Below are 16,034 nucleotides of genomic sequence, written 5' to 3'. Positions count from 1 at the left end.
TTTTTTAGAGGGTTTTTTTTCCCCCACTTTTTTTTTTTTAGTTGGCCAAATATGAGTTTGCAACACTGTTCCCAAATGAAAAGTTGAAATGAAACATTTTAACTTTGAAAAATAATCATTTTTCAGTCAAAATTATTTAGTCAAATTCAACCTGAATTCGTGAATAATTTCAGAGCCCCACAACATGCATTTTTGACACCCCTCTCAACAACAAAAAAATATCCCCTACGGCTCCCATTCAGATGTGCCATTCCTACCACCCCAGAAGCAAGCAGTGCTCCTGGCGAGTGGGTATGTGCCACTGTATGGCTGGACCCGTGCCACCCACAACTGATGTGCCATGTAATCTTAGCACCACTTGGCACTGTCTGGGCAAGTCACGGATTCCATTCCCTCCCCAGAAACACAAGGTGTCCGTTGGGATTCTCCGTCGGTTCCCGTTCTCCTCCTCCCTGCAGAGGATGAGCGTCCTGGTGAAGCTGCCTGGCGACGCCCCTTCAGAGGCGTACATAAAGGGGGCTCCAGAGATGGTGGCCAGTCTCTGTAAGGAAGAAACAGGTAAAAGGCAGGGACCCACATCTCACAACTAGGGATGTCTGACCTGCCTGCTGGGTTTGGCTGTCGGTAGTGGAAACCACCCGTTGGCATTTCCCTTTGCTCACCCAAGACGACCTAGAGAGGAGGCAAATGGTTCAAGTTTCATGAGCAGCAACAATAGCGACACCTCTGTTTATGGCAGCCTGATGTTGGAGCCCATTGGTCGCTCCATCTTAGGACTTGGGAGGCGGGAGGGGCAGGTACTCACCGAACAAGGCTAAGAGTCTCTGCCACCCAAATCTCTCTAGATCGTGTACCTCGATTGCCAGCTGTTTCAACTTCCCGGCCCCTTATCTTGGGAGCAAAAGGGAAGGGATCAAACCACCGTGTGGGCAGTAGATGAAACGAGTGGCCTCTTGAATTTCCAGTAGCCCTGAAAGTGCTGATATCAGCCACTGTTCCCAGACTGGTTCTGCATGTGGTCCCTAGTCTGCGTTGCTGATACAGCCCTTCCTTGCAGTCCCTCTGGATTTCTCCCAGTTGTTACGACACTACACTACAGATGGTTACCGGGTCCTGGGGCTCGCCTGCAAAACTCTAGCTGCCGTCAAAACCTTTGAGGAAGCTCAGCAGCTGACGAGGTGTGTGAGCCTGTGTGACGTTTTCCTTCCTTCTCACTTTCCTCTCCTCCTTCCGTTCCCTGTGTGATCCTTGGGGCACTTCAAGTTCCCTGAGTCAGCTGGAGCTGGGCAAAAGTTTTTGACCGAAATTCTTTTCTGAGAAGAAAAAAGTTGCTTCGGCGACACTGCACCATTTCACAAATGTGTGTCTGTTTCACTGAATTGTCCCAGCTGTGGGGGGGACGAGGGAGAAGAACCATAAATCAAAAAATTGAAATGTTTTTTTGGGGGGGGGATTTTTTTTATTATTATTTTTTTTTAATCCAAGACTTCATTTAAAAATGTTCTTTACATTTATTAAACTGATCAAAACTGTTGAAAAATGGTCAAAAGTTTCATTCAACCCAAAATGATTTTTTTTGTTTGTTTGGAATTATCGGCAAACCGAAAAATCATTTGTTGGCGTAGCTCTAGGGTCAGCACTGAAACAAAAATCAATTCACGGAAGTTCTCTGGCCTGTGTTCTAGGAGGTCAGGCTAGATGCTCACAATGGTCCCTTCTGACCTGAATCTATGAATATTAGGAGATCTAAATGGCTTTTAAAGAATCAGACACTAAAGTAACTGCCAGGCTAATTCATTCCCCTAACCTTGTGCTGGCATCCGACACTTACGCCGAGTGCCCTGTTGTGTCCTGGCAGGGATGCCGTAGAGAGTGGAATGACTCTCCTTGGCTTCCTAGTGATGAGAAACGTCCTCAAGGCAGAGACGGCCCCCGTGATCCACCTGCTGAGGAGCGCAAACATCCGCACCGTCATGGTGACAGGTAACCGGCAGAGCTGCTTCTGGGGTGGGGACGGGAGAGGCCGGATCTGTGGAACGGATCATGTGTTTAAAGCTCATTGCAACTGTAAAGGAATAAGTGTGGGGTCTAGTGGTTAGAGCAGGGGACTGGGAGCCAGGAGTCCTGGGTTCTGTTTTTGGCTCTGCCACTGACTCTGGCCTTGGGCTAGTTGTTCTGTTCCTTAGTCTATTCATCTGTAAAATGGAGCTAGCAACCAGACCCCCCTTCACAGGGGGAAGGGGACTGGGAGGCTCATGTGTTTGGGGTCTCTTATTTATTAAAACCCTTGGGAAGAGCAGCCGTGTTAAGCCTGGTTCTGGTTGTGAAACCCCGAGCCGATGCCGCGCTGCTCTGAGAGGTGTGAACTCCCCCGTTCCTCTCCCCGTGCCAGGGGACAACATGCTGACCGCGGTGAACGTGGCCAAGAGCTGCCGGATGGTGGAGCTGAAGGAGCGGGTGGTGTTCGTGAACGCCTTGCCACCCAGCCACGACAAACCCGCCGCCCTCAAATTCATCCTCTCCGACGACCCCCTGGGGCCGGAGCGGCCACAGGTGAGACCCGGCAGGAAAACCCAACAGCCTTGTGCGTGAATCCCTTCCCCCCATGCAATATTATGGGGTATGGAACAAACAGGGCCATGCAAGATCCCTCTTCGGCCCCCATCCCCCCCCAGCTGGGCTTGTGAGGCATCCAGCTGGTGCAGTGGTGAGCAGAGAGCTGGATGCCACACGTCCCACAGCACAGGGACTCCAGAGCCCTGCAGTGGGACTCACTAACTTGCCCTCGTCCTTTCCTCTTCCTTATCTGCAGTGTTTTGTTGCTCAGAGGTGCCTGTCAGGAGCTGGGCCCCGTTGTGCTGGGAGCTGTACAAGTGTCCTGTATCTTGCTCCTGCAGGCAGGCCGGTTCCCCACCCCCAAGGACATACTCATCCCTGAACTGTAGCTGACCCCCTCACGCCGGAACAGGCAGGCCCAGACCGGAGCCCGGCAGGCGTGGCTGCCCCGAACTTCCGGCTGCGTTGGGCAGCGGGATCTGATCTAGCCTGCGCTTCCTCAGCCAGGGCAGGGCATCTCCAAGGAGCCGCCTCTCGGGCTCAGCGAGCTGGGGACTGGGTCGTGGATCAGGGCGCGACCCTGATCTGGGGCCGACGGGGTGGCCCAGCTCGATCCAAACCCCGCTCTCGTTTTGGTGTGGGAGGGATGATCTCCCTGCTCCCCCCACCGCTGACCAGACACTGGGGCTAGGTTAGATTGTGGAAAGAAGTGAAGTCAGCGAAGAGCTGAGCGGCTGCCGGTCTGGTTTGCTCCGCAGGGCCTGTACCAGCAGGACGGCTGTTTCCTCGAGCAGCAGCCCTGCCACTTGGCACTGAACGGGAAATCCTTCGCCGTGGTCTGTGACCACTTCCCCCACCTGCTCCCCAGGGTGAGTCCTTCCCTCTCCCGCCTCCTCCATCTCATGTAAGCAGCCTGCTGGAGGTGAAGCCTGCCTTGCGGCTGCTGGGCAGTGGGGACGGCGAAGGTCTCCTGCCCACCACCAGTCTGGGCTTTACGCTTCCCCTCCTTGTTTTCTGCCCATGCCTGGCAGTAGCAGAGCAGAGACACACAAGCTGCAGCGTTCCCGGGCTGCCATGAGTTTGTCTCCCTGCAGATCGGGTAAGGAGGCAGCCCCTGCCTTGTAGGATTTCAGGGCCCTGTGTCATTGCAGCTAGGAGCATGGGTGATACGTGAACTGCCAGCTGGGGGAGGCGAGCCCCTGGCCCCACCCAAGAGCCCAGAGCCCCCCCACCGCGGCCGCCAGCCCTTGCCCCCAGTTAGCGCCCCCCAGCACCAGGAGGGCGGGCAGCGCAAGCCAGGGCCACCACACGGGGAGCCGCAGAAGGGGACCTGGGGGCAGAGCATGGGTGGGGCCACACCTGGCTGTTTGGGGAGGCACTGCCTCCCCCAGCCTATGATACCCACCACCCACGGCTAGGAACCTCTCCTGCGGGTTCCCACCATCACTGGAACAAACGTTCCCGAGTCCCCATGGGAACCAGCAGCGGATACTACATAGCCACATTGCTCGCCACGATCCACCGCCCCCAACCTAACCACCGTGGAAGCAATCCGGGGACCAGAGTCACACCAGCAAGGAGAGGGGCCCTTCTCTCGGGCAATCGCCCCATTGCCTGTGGTCCGCTAGTCTCTACTCAGTAGCCCCCGCTGGCTGTTGCTCTGCCTAAGTGCTTCGGATGCCGTGACTTAACTGATCATGAAGCCCTTTCCCTTTTAGATCCTGATTCAGGCCACGATTTTCGCTCGCATGTCGCCTGACCAGAAAACACAGCTGGTTTGCAGGTTACAAGACCTGAAGTAAGTTGGGGGGAAGAGGAGGATGACAAGACGGTGTAAGACCTAACGCTTCCTTCCAAAGCGACCTCTTGTCAATGCAAAGCAGGACGCTTCCTTTCCCATGGGCTCTTGGCAGCTGTGAAATCAACTTCCGACCGACCACGCCATTGGATCCATTTCCATCTTTTCCCTCCCCCCACCCAAAACCCTACTTTCATGCTGCAAAGCCTAGATCCAGCCTTTTCCCCAAATTCACAGGTGTTTGGCCCTTTGATGGAGGAGGGAGTCTGAGCTGTGACGTTCAAATCTGAGTTTTCCCCGAGGTCCGAGCTTGTTGAGAGCCTGGCTTTTGGTCCAGACCCATCTCTGGTTTCTGTAGGCAGGTGGAAACAATGATTTAACTCCAGATTGCGAGGGAGAGAGAAGAAGTCAGGATTCAAGAAACCCTTAGGAAGGTCCTAGAGGACTTGGAACTCAAATGCTCAGGTGCTTTGGCTGTTTTGGAAGGGGAGATCTTGTGGGGGTTTTTTAAGCCAGAGGGAAAGAAACTTTCTCTGACAGCACTTGGAATTATCGATTTTCCCACACTATCACCGGGTTTAAATTTTATTTTCCTCCTTTTGATCAGACAGACTGAGAGCTTCTCTCTCATTACATTGTAAGCCACTGGAGTATCCCAGCTACAAATCAGCCCATCTTCGAGGCAGACAGCACTTAGAATCACAGAATATCAGGATTGGAAGGGACCTCAGGAGGTATCTAGTCCAACCCCCTGCTCAAAGCAGGACCAATCCCCAGCTAAATCATCCCAGCCAGGTTTTTGTCAAGCCTGACCTTAAAAACCTCTAAGGAAGGAGATTCCACCACCTCCCTAGGGAACCCATTCCAGTGCTTCACCACCCTCCTAGTGAAATAGGTTTTCCTAATATCCAACCTAAACCTCCCCCACTGCAACTTGAGACCATTGTTCCTTGTTCTGTCATCTGCCGCCACTGAGGACAGTCTAGATCCATCCTCTTTGAAATTTGTCAGGGTCTCAGTACAACCTGCATCGTGTACTGACGTTACTAGCACTTCCAGCAGTGCAGGGAGCTGTGGGATCTAAGGCGTCAACAACACAAAACTTGTCTGCCAAAAACTTACCATTGTTGCTACAACTGGTCCGTCTCCACCAATGGCCGCAGAGATGAGTGCTTAACCAGCTGTACTTCACGCCCTGGCGTTGCCTCGCCCTGCGTGAGGCGGTGGTTAGACACAGGCCCTTTGGCTACACAAGCGTTCCCATTGTTGCTCCTGTTTGTGGAGCTGCACCCAGAGGTGAAGGCAGGAAAACTTTGGCAAAGAAGTCCTGTGTAGACAAGACTTGCGTGTAAACTGCCAGGAGAACCTGGAATTCCGGAACCTGGGCCTTTTTCAGATCAGCGCGAAGAAACCAATTCTAACCTCTCTGGGGCAGGGCCTCTCTTTTTGTTCTGAGTTGTGCAGCGCCTAGCGCCAAGGGGGTTGTTCTCTGACTGCAGCTCCACTGTGTGACCCAAAAAATAATAAAATCCAGTTAATATTTTACACAAATGACATAAATTTAGTTAATCTAAGTAATTGAGAAATTAGCGCATTTGTCCTTAAAGCTGAATCGACTTCTCTTATTGACTTGAATCTAAACAGTTTTAAGTACAGAGTTATTGTCCAGGGGATGGAAGATTTTTTTTTAATAAAATAAGCATTTCAGCTCTTTCAGGGTTTTTTTTTTTTTTAGTACTTACATAGGTCCAAAGAAATGTAAGAAGTGAGTTGATTGCAGTCCCACTGGTATGCATGCGGCAGTAGGCATTTCTGATACTGTTTCATCTAGCAGCAAACGGCGCATAGCAAGATCCAGTGGCCGGAAGTTGGACAAATTCATAGTAGAAATAAGGCGCCGTGAGGGCCATTAAACCATTGGTGCAATTTACCTAGAGGTGTGGTGGATTCTCCTTCACGTGAACTGTCTAAGAATGGGTGTCGTCCTGAAAAATACGCCCTTAGCGCCAACAGAAGTTATGGGCTTGAAACAGGGATCGCTGCATGAAATTCTCTGGCCTGGGTTATGTAGGAAGTCAGGCTAGATGGTCCTGAGTGTCCCTTCTGGCTTTAATCTGTGGATTCTGTGAAATGCCGAGCACCCTCATCTTTTTCCAGAGTCAGTGCAGGCTGAAGTTGCTGCATGTGACAGGTGCAAGCGTGTGTTGCCCTTATTAATAGAGGCACTAGGTCCCTGCCCCGAGGAGACGACAATCTGAACGTTCTACCAGGTTGCAAGTGTCTCCCCTCCTGTAAGGGGATTTGAGTTGATCTTTATGGAATGACTTTTATGGGGAAAAATGTTTTGTAATTAAATGGGGGCAGGGCAGGGAGTCAGACTCCTGGGTTCTACTCCTGACTCTGCCACTGATTCTGGGGCAACTTGGTCCCCCCCTCTCTGTGCCTCCATTTCCCTATCTGTAAAATGGGACTGATGATCATTCTAGCCCATCTCCCAGTGGGTTGCTGAAGCTTGTTGCTATGAAGAGCTTTGCACGGGCCTGGTGCCTTTATCGGCAGATCTCAATGTACCGTCAGTGCTTTTAATACGAAGTGCCCAACGTTTTCCGATCCAGGGTGCTCCGTTTCCTGGCAGGGAGGAGGTGGGAATCCTTTGGCTTATACTGTTCGTGTGTGCGTGTCTCTTGCCACAGCTATTGCGTGGGGATGTGTGGGGACGGCGCCAACGACTGCGGAGCGCTGAAGGCGGCCGACGTGGGGATCTCTCTCTCGGAGGCGGAGGCCTCCGTGGCTTCACCGTTCACCTCCAGAATCGCCAACATCGAGTGTGTGCCTCTGGTCATAAGGTGGGCTTCGTCCTCCAGGAACCACGGAATTGCATGTCGGGATGGGGAGAATGGAACGTGGGGTCAAGGTGGAGATGTGAACATGGCAAGGGGTTGGCAAATTGGCTGGAAGGACGTGTATTGTCTGCCAGGGTGTGGCCTGGAATGCGGGGATTAATTGATATTAATTAACAATATTCTGAGAATCTCCGTGGTCTCTGACTCCCCGTTCCCTGATCATAGAATCATAGAAGATCAGGGCTGGAAGGGACCTCAGGAGGTATCTAGTCCAACCCCCTGCTCAAAGCAGGACCAAACCCAACTAAATCATCCCAGCCAGGGCTTTGTCAAGCCTGACCTTAAAAACCTGTAAGGATGAAGATTGCACCATCTCCTTAGGGAACCCATTCCAGTGCTTCACCACCCTCCTAGTGAAATAGTGTTTCCTGATATTTCACCCCTTGCCCTCTCTCCTCTTCACCCTGCGGGGTGTATCCATGACCTGCACTAGGTCCTAGGCTGGCTGCTATCACCCCTTCCCCTCACTCTGTCCCCTCCTCCTGGCCCCTAGCCCAGGGGCTATGTCACTTAGGGGTTTTTGAACTATCCATGGAGGCGGCTGCTTGACCCACAAACCTGGTCTTTCTCCCTGCTCCAAAATGGAGTCCAGTCGACTCATACCTCTCCCCCTGCACAGAACTGCTGGCCCCCTTGTCCACGAATGGCGGGTCCAAGTCTTTCTGATCTCTCTTTCAGGGAAGGCCGATGTTCTCTGGTCACCTCCTTTGGGGTTTTTAAGTACATGGCTCTGTACAGCCTGGTGCAATTTGTCTCAGTGCTTCTACTCTACACGGTGAGTGTTTTGGGCACCATCATTGGTGGGTCAGAGGAGAAAGGGGGACTGGCTGGTTCTGGGAAGCTGTAAGGAGAACCTGGAGCCTCCCACCTCTAGACTCCCTGGTTTGAATCCGGCTAGGGCCTCTTGCTTGCCACTGTCTCACAGCTTGCTGGCCAGGGCAAGTGAGGTGATGGAGCTGGCTGCGTTGGGAGCATGGGCAGAGGGGCCAAGAGTCAAACGGGCCTGGAGACTGAGCTCTCCTGGTGCCCTGAGAAATGTTGGGTGTCCAGTCAGGGCCAGGGCGAGGTGCGCTGGTTGAATGGAGGGGAAGTAGCACTGCTGTTCCAGGTATAAACAGAGGCCCCGGATCGCTGAGGATTCAGTCGAGCCCCTTTCACCAGCCTGCTGCCAGAGCTGGGGGTCCCGAGGGGGCAAAACACGAGCGCCCGTGCTCCTCAGTGTCTCCAAGAGCCCCCCCTCCAGTGAGAGGGGGCGGGTTTCAGAGGAGGTCTCCTCCAGGCCTCGGCTGCAGCAGCGGCACTCGGGAAAAGTGGGGGTTGGTTGAGATGAATGAGCGGAGGGAGGCATGTGTGTCAGGGGGGTGGGGGGCTCAGAGGTTGGGGAGGGGAGCGTCCTGTGATGTGGGACGGGTTTTGGGGTCCTCTGTGTAAACTGGTGTTTGTAACTTTGAAAGAGAGAACGATAGAGACCATAATGCACCACTGCCTGCTGGAAATGGAACTGCCCGACCATGTGTCATAGCCCCCTTTACTGCCAACAGCAAACTGGGATTCTGCTTTAGCTCAGCTAGGCAGGGCCTGTGCTTTTCATAACCCAGGCCAGTCTGAGCAGCTGAGCTCTGCAGCGGAGCAGCCACCGTAATGTCCTAGTCAGCCACTGATCTGTTGCCGTATGTTGAATTTGGGTCTTTCCTCACAAGATTCTGCTTTAGTGACTTTCTGTCACTGCTGGATTTGAACCAGTGACCTCGAGATGAGGCTCTGTACCCCACTGCCCAGTCTGCTCCTGATGGAATATCCCATTTCTCCTTCTTTCCTGCCCACGCCCAGATTAACACCAACCTGAGTGACTTCCAGTTCCTCTTTTTTGACCTGCTCATCACTATGACCGTGACTGTGCTGATGGGCCGGACCAGACCTGCCAAGGAGCTGGGCACAATGCGCCCCCAAGGGGCACTGATCAGTATCGTTGTCCTCGGCAGCCTTCTCCTCCAGACAGCTCTGCTGATCACGGTTCAAGTCATGAGTTACTTTGTCACAGTCTCACAGAGCTGGTAAGTGTCTGCCCTTGCCTGGAACCGGCCACAGCAGCTAAAAGGGGCGGGGGGGACACACAAGCCCATTTTGGCCTCATGAAAGGTACCGTGCTGGGAATCCCCAGACTGAATCAGAGCTGGGGGTATCCTCCCTCCTCCCTGGCCAGCACCACCTGCGTCAGGCGCTGGAAGAGCAACCTGCCCCCAGAGGAAGTTCCTTCCTAACCCCCGTCAGATGGGTCATGCCCTGAAGCATGGGGGTTTCTTGTCGTCTAATCCTCAGCTGGGAACCAAATGCTGCTCTCTGCAGAGGCTCACTCCAGGCCAAGCCAGCTGCACGTTGCAGGCAGATCCCGCTGGACTGCGCCGCTGTCCGCGGTCAGAGGCTCGTGCCTGATCCTTGCCCCTCTCCTACTTCTCGCCCAGGTACGTCCCACTGAACAGCACGGTGAGCGCCCCGCAGAACCTGCCCAACTACGAGAACACCGTGGTGTTCTGCATCTCGGGCTTCCAGTACCTGATCCTCGCCGTCGCCATGTCCAAGGGGTACCCCTTCCGGGAGCCACTGTACACCAACGGTAAGAGCCCAGCCGGCCTCCTCTCCGCACCTCTTCTCTGTAGCGGGGTCGGGGGTTCCCGGGGTCACTTGGCTCCTGTAACCGGCCCGGCGTGTCCTGGGTCCGTGATGTCTTCTCTTGCCCCCCCAGTGCCGTTCCTGCTTGTCCTTGTCGCTCTCTTCGGCCTGATGATCGGGATAACTCTTTACCCGCTGGGCTTCGTGAAAGCCATGCTGGAGCTGAAAGACATAAACGACATGAGCTTCAAGATGCTGCTGCTAGGCGTGGCCACACTCAACTTCTTCACAGCCTTCATGCTGGAGGTAGGAGGGGGGTGGGGGCTGAATTCAGGGTGAACGCCCGGCTATGGGGACAGGGTTCCTGTGGGACCCCACCCTTACTAGTGCCCATCACTGGGCCCCCCACGGGTCAATGTTCCCAATGGGCTGGGGAGTGCTGGGCACTGCTTCTCCTAGAGCAGAGGTCCCCAAAGTGTGGGGCGCGCCCCCCTAGGGGAGTGTGGAGGACCGTCCGGTGGGTGCGGCAGGGTCCAGGCTAGTCCCCACGAAGGTGGGGGGGAGCTCCACCCAGCCCCTACCCGACCCCAGCTCTGCTCCAGTCAGGCTCCCAGCCACGGCCCCTGCCCCACACAGCCCTGGCCACAGCCCAGGGCCAAGGCTGAGGGCAAGGCCGGGAGTGGAGCCGTACCTGGCCAGGGGCCTGACTGCCAGCCCCCACCACAGCCTCGCTGCAGCTCTGCTCCCGCCCCCAAACCCACTCCCAGCCTCAGCCCCCTTACTCTGTCCGCATCTCTCCCTCCTCCCTCCCACCCACCCACCCCCAAGCCGCAGCCCCACTCCCAGCCCCGGCTCGGTGGGGAAGTGCGGATGGGGTAAGGGGGGTGCCACCCTCAGAAGTTTGGGGACTGCGGTTCTAGAGCCAATCAGTGCTACAGAGTGCATCGGTCAGGGGGACCCCTCTGGATTGGCATGAGTATGGGCTCCCTGCCTGGGCCCTTCTGACCTGCTCCCCAGCACAGCCCTGATCCAGGCCTGTCCTCCCAGGGACAGGCGGCCGATGAGCCGTTCCCTTCCACTGGAATGCTGTGGGTGTGTTGGGAAGGGAGCTTGACACTGGTATGAGCTTCCCCCCGTTCTCCCCACATTCCCTGCCCTGACCCCACGTCCCTCTCGTCCTCCCCCTCCAGACCGCCCTGGATCACGGCATGCTCAATTGCCTGCGGCAGCTGCGCCGGAAGAAGGCCTCCAAGAAGCTGTTCAAGAGGCTGGAGCAGGAGCTCAGTCAGCAGCAGCCGTCCTGGCCGCCATTGAACGAGCCGCTCTTCGCCACGCCCAAAATGTCCATCTCCGGGAGCTAGCCCCGGCTCCTGGAGAGCCCCTCGCTCCAGGGCCAGTGTCCGTGAGTCCAACAACACCCTGGGGGAGCTTTCCAGCCTTCCCCGACACAGCTCCATTTATTTATGTTCATCTGTCCGTCGCTGCCTTCCCCATGGGCTCTGGCTGCTGCAGGGTTCTCAGTGCCCGGCCCCAGTGAGACACCTCACGTTGATCGCCCCAAGGTGCTCGTCTCAGGAAGGGCCGGGGAGCCCATCTCCCCTGAGGTGCAAGTACTCAACCCGCCCTCGCTCTGGAAAGCAGGGCAGATGGGGTAACCGCGGGGAAGCCCTCAGCAGCACTACCACAGAGCAGCTGCCCTCCGCTCGGAAAACTATTCCAGCTCTCTGGCGTGCCTGGGTCAAGCACCAATTGGGATCAGACACAGGCAAGTGACTGGTCCAGTCATGCCTGTGACTCAGGAAGAGGAGCTGTCCAGGACTGCTGCTATGTCGTAGTCACAGCGCCCTGTCGAATGGTTACCTTCCCCGTAAGCTGATCCTTCATCCCCCGTGGGACTGCACTCTTCCACTCGCTGTGGGTGGCTGGGTCAGATCCACAGCTGGGTGATTTGCCCTGGACGGGGCGTGGAGCGGTCCTCACAGCTATGTTGCACCTTGTCGGGGAGGGATGGGGGGGGGAAAAGGGGGACCCCGCCCGCCCTGCACCTTTGTGCCCTTGGTGTTAAAAGCCACTAATAAAAGATGGCCTCTATTGCCATGGTGCTGCACTCGTCTTGTGGCTCCTCTCACTGTGAACAAGCCACCTGCATCCCTCCACAGAGGAGGCGGTGACCTCCGAACGGCCACGCGTAGCAGACACTGTTAGCTTGCCGGACCTGTGTGCAATCCAGCTGCTGTAGCAAACAAGAGTGTTACCTGCCACGTGTGATGCTCAGCGCTCATTGAGAGACAGGCATGACGAACGTGACAGAGGATGGGATTAGAGATATTTAATGAAGAATATAGTTGAGAGCTGTATTTATGCCACCCCCCCTCGCCTGTTCATCAGAGCAGGTAGAATTGTAGCAGTCGGCTGTACTGTCCATCCAAACTGATCCTGGCCTCCACCCTTGGGCAATGCATGGATTGCTGCTACTGTTCCAAAAAGCTGGGTCATTTGCCACCACCTTAACCGAGAAGCTGCGGGCCTGATGCCAGGTTTGTGCACTCCCACTACTGATGGGTCCTCTGCTAGAACGTTACTGGTGACGCTTCGGCAAAGTGATGGAATTGAAACGGAAGATGTGTAGGATGTAAGCTCTATTTTTATTCGTCAAAGTGTATCTAGAGGGTGTGTGTGTGTTTGTGCGTGTAACTCATGTACAATCTCCAACTTCGCTGTGTTGCTTTTTTGAGTGTATCTAATAAATGAACATTATTTTCTTGAAAACTAGCTTGTGCCATTTAATTCCAAGTGGCTACATTTCCCAGGTGCATTACAACTAGGTAATGGAGAACAGGTACTGAGATCGAACCGGGCTACCTGGAGACTAACACGTGTCTACCAAAAAATAGGAACATGTATTTGTGATTACATGGAAAAATTCCTTTCTTCAAATAACAAGTTAACAGCAATATTCATTATTTTTCATGTTTTTTTACTGAGTACTGTTGGTCGTGGTATTTTTGTTTTTATATCTGCTTCTTCTGTCACTTGCACAGTCTGATGGCTTTACTGATACAAACCCATTTTAACGCTGCCAGATGCAAGGTCACACATCTATGAATAAAGAATAACAGGTCACTGCGACATACCCAGGGTACAGTCTGACCTGGTGAACAGCTGTGTCCCCTCCGTTCTCCAACCTAGGGTTCCTTTTACCCTGCTTCGCTGTGAGAACCACCACTCCGGCTGTGATCACACACAGGATATACTGCAGGCGTTCTACAGCCAGCCACCCTTGAATTACACTGCAGAGCAACACCTGCAAATTCCCAGTCCCAGACTTTCCCCCAGAAATGTGCCTTGTACTGCCCAGCCCTCTCCTGGACAACACAAGCTCATAGAAAGTTGGTCATCTTATTAATAGAAAATGATGTGCACAGATCCTGTATCCAAAAAATGGAGCTTTCCTAACACTTCAATCCAAGCAGCCTGGTCTAGATAAAACAGTAAAACTAGTTTATTAACTACAGAATGATGGATTTTAAGTGAGGACAAGTAATGAAGCATAAAAGTCAGAATTGGTTACAGGAAAATAAAAGTAAATTGCAACTAATGCCTAACCGAACAAGCTGGAGGGAATTAAAAGTCAAGGTGTCTCTCACCACAATCTTATTGGCTGAATGTTTCAGGCAGGATCCCTCCCCCAGTCCAAAGCTGTTTCCTTTGTTCTTCAGGTGTCGTGGATGCCATAGGAAGAGAGAAATGAACCATTAGGAGCATCTCCTCTCTCAATTTTTAGCTCTTTCTGTTCTTCGAGAATAATCTCCTGCTGAAGTTCAGGAGACAGAAAGTCTATGTGGATGGGAACCCCCAGTTGTTTCTTTGTCAAGATGTAAATCTTCACCCATATCCTCTTTCCTGCCAAAGAGTGGCCACTTAACCAGGCGATGATCCATTTGATTTTGTTGACGCCTGGCCGAGGTGTTGGCTACATTTTTGTCTCTGGGGAACTGGTTTGTGGCTTCTCCCCTCCAGATTTCATAGAATCATAGACTATCAGGGTTGGGAGGGACCTCAGGAGGTATCTAGTCCAACCCCCTGCTCAAAGCAGGACCAATCCCCAACTAAATCATCCCAACCACTTCGAACATGTCTAATAGTATCATAGAAAGGAATCCTATAACTTGAAATCTGTGTGGCAACATTGCATGTAACCAGGATAATAATGATCAGCAAATTATCCTGAGACCTCATTTGGAGTATTGTGTGCAGTTTTGGTCTCCCATGTTTAAGAAGGATGGATTCAAACTGGAACGGGTACAAAGAAGGGCCACTAGAATGATCCGAGGAATGGAAAGCCTGTCGTATGAAAGGAGACTTGAGGAGCTCGGTTTGTTTTCCTTAACCAAAAGAAGGATAAGAGGAGATATGATTGCACTCTTTAAATATATCAGAGGGATAAATACCAGGGAAGGAGAGGAATTATTTCAGCTCAGTGCTAATGTGGACACGAGGACAAACGGATATAAATCGTCAGTCAGGAAATTTAGGCTTGAAATTAGACAAAGGTTTCTAACCATCAGAGGAGTGCAATTCTGGAACAGCCTACCGAGGGAAACAGTGGGGGCGAAGGACCTCCATGACTTTAAGATTAAGCTAGATAAGTTTATGGAGGGGATGGTATGATAGGATAACGGGTTTAGTCAATAGGTCAATAACATGCCACACTGGTAATTAGTACAAAGGGTCAATGATAGGATATTGTTAGCCTTTTTCCAGAGGGTCTGGCTGGAGAGTCTTGCCCGCATGCTCGGGGTTCAGCTGATCGCCATATTTGGGGTCGGGAAGGAATTTTCCTCCAGGGTAGATTGGCAGTGGCCCTGGAGGTTTTTTGCCTTCCTCCGAAGCATGGGGCAGGGGTCGCTTGCTGGTGGATTATCTGCTACTAGAAGTCTTTAAATCATGATTTGGAGCATTCAACAGCAGAGTCAAGGGAGAGAATTATTTCAGGAGTGGGTGGATCGGCTTATGTGGCCTGCATCTTGCAGGAGGTCAGACTAGATGATCATAATGGTCCCTTCTGATCTTGAATTCTATGATTCTATGATTATGAGCTTGAAAATGATATCTCACAAGTCATACTTCGTACAAAATGTATGTTCACCCATTTTACAGGACTATGATAGGGGTACAGACTGTCACAGTCACCCTTATGATTAAGGCCAGAATTCATAGAGTTTAAGGCCAGAAAGGACAGTTAGATCATCTCATCTGACCTGTATTTCACAGCCAGTATTTCACCCAGTTACCCTTGTAGTGAGCCCAATAACTTGTGTTTGGCTAAAGCATCTCTTCCATAAAGTCTTGATCTGAAGACCTCAATTGATGGAGACTCCACCACTCCCCCTATGGTTAATCACCCTCATTGTTAAAAAAAAAATAGTGTCTAATTTGAATTTGTCTGGCTTCGGCTTCTGGCCATTGGTTCTTGTTTATGCTTTGCTCTCCAGGACGCAGTCATTTGGAGAAATGTCTCTGAGAAGGATTTTGGGGTCTCGGTGGATAACCAATTTTACATGAGTGCCCAGGGCAGTGCTGTAGCTAAGAGGGCAAATACGACCCTTGGATGTATAAGCAGGGGAGTATCGGGTAGGAGTAGGGAGGTGGTATTACCTCTGTATGGAGCATCAGTGAACCGATCGCTGGACAACTGTGTCCAGTTCTAGCATCCACTCTTCAAAAAGAATGTTGACAAAGTGGAAAAGGTTCAGAAAAATGCTACAAGCGCAATTTCTGGTCTGGAAAGCTAGTAGGAGACTAACCAAGATCAGTCTATTTAGTTTATCCAAGAGAAGGTGACTGGATCATGGTCTACTCATGCCTACTTGGGGAAGAGATTTCTGATAATAGACCGTTTTTGAAAGTGGCAGAGATCCAAAGGCAGGAAACTGAGGCTAGAAAAATTCACACAAGCAATGAGGAACCCGTTTTTTAACTGAGGGTAATTCACCATTAGAACAACTTACCAGTGGGCATGGTGGGGTCCCCGTCATGTGACGCCTTTAAATCAAGACATTCATAAACAGATGTTATGGGCTTGATGCAGAAGTCACTGGCCGAGGTTCCCTGACTAGTCTATGAAGCCTGCTCCTGAGCTGAGCCAGCAGAGGTATTGGAGAGCG

At 52.6% G+C, this 16,034-nt stretch overlaps 1 protein-coding gene across 3 annotated transcripts in view; it reads left to right on the top strand.

Moving 5' to 3' along the window:
• The window catches only part of ATP13A2 (ATPase cation transporting 13A2), a 75,009-nt gene extending 62,372 nt beyond the window's left edge, over nt 1-12,637 (top strand). For 2 of the 3 annotated variants that reach the window (XM_039509318.1, XM_039509319.1), the window contains exons 18-29: nt 402-558; nt 1,058-1,178; nt 1,859-1,983; nt 2,393-2,553; nt 3,315-3,425; nt 4,275-4,354; nt 7,048-7,200; nt 7,936-8,032; nt 9,088-9,311; nt 9,720-9,871; nt 10,001-10,173; nt 11,058-12,636. In XM_039509318.1, the coding sequence (XP_039365252.1) occupies nt 402-558; nt 1,058-1,178; nt 1,859-1,983; nt 2,393-2,553; nt 3,315-3,425; nt 4,275-4,354; nt 7,048-7,200; nt 7,936-8,032; nt 9,088-9,311; nt 9,720-9,871; nt 10,001-10,173; nt 11,058-11,228 (1,725 nt within the window). In that variant the 3' untranslated portion in view covers nt 11,229-12,636. Of the gene's footprint in view, nt 1-401; nt 559-1,057; nt 1,179-1,858; nt 1,984-2,392; nt 2,554-3,314; nt 3,426-4,274; nt 4,355-7,047; nt 7,201-7,935; nt 8,033-9,087; nt 9,312-9,719; nt 9,872-10,000; nt 10,174-11,057 lie in introns of all 3 variants that reach the window. The other variant, XM_039509317.1, reaches the window with a different exon arrangement.
• Nucleotides 12,638-16,034: the final 3,397 nt, after the last annotated feature.

Source organism: Mauremys reevesii, linkage group 21, assembly GCF_016161935.1.
Source record: "Mauremys reevesii isolate NIE-2019 linkage group 21, ASM1616193v1, whole genome shotgun sequence".
Lineage (NCBI taxonomy): Eukaryota > Metazoa > Chordata > Testudines > Geoemydidae > Mauremys > Mauremys reevesii.
The sequence above is the reverse complement of the archived record's forward strand: the minus strand, read 5'-3'. Positions and strand labels throughout refer to the sequence as shown.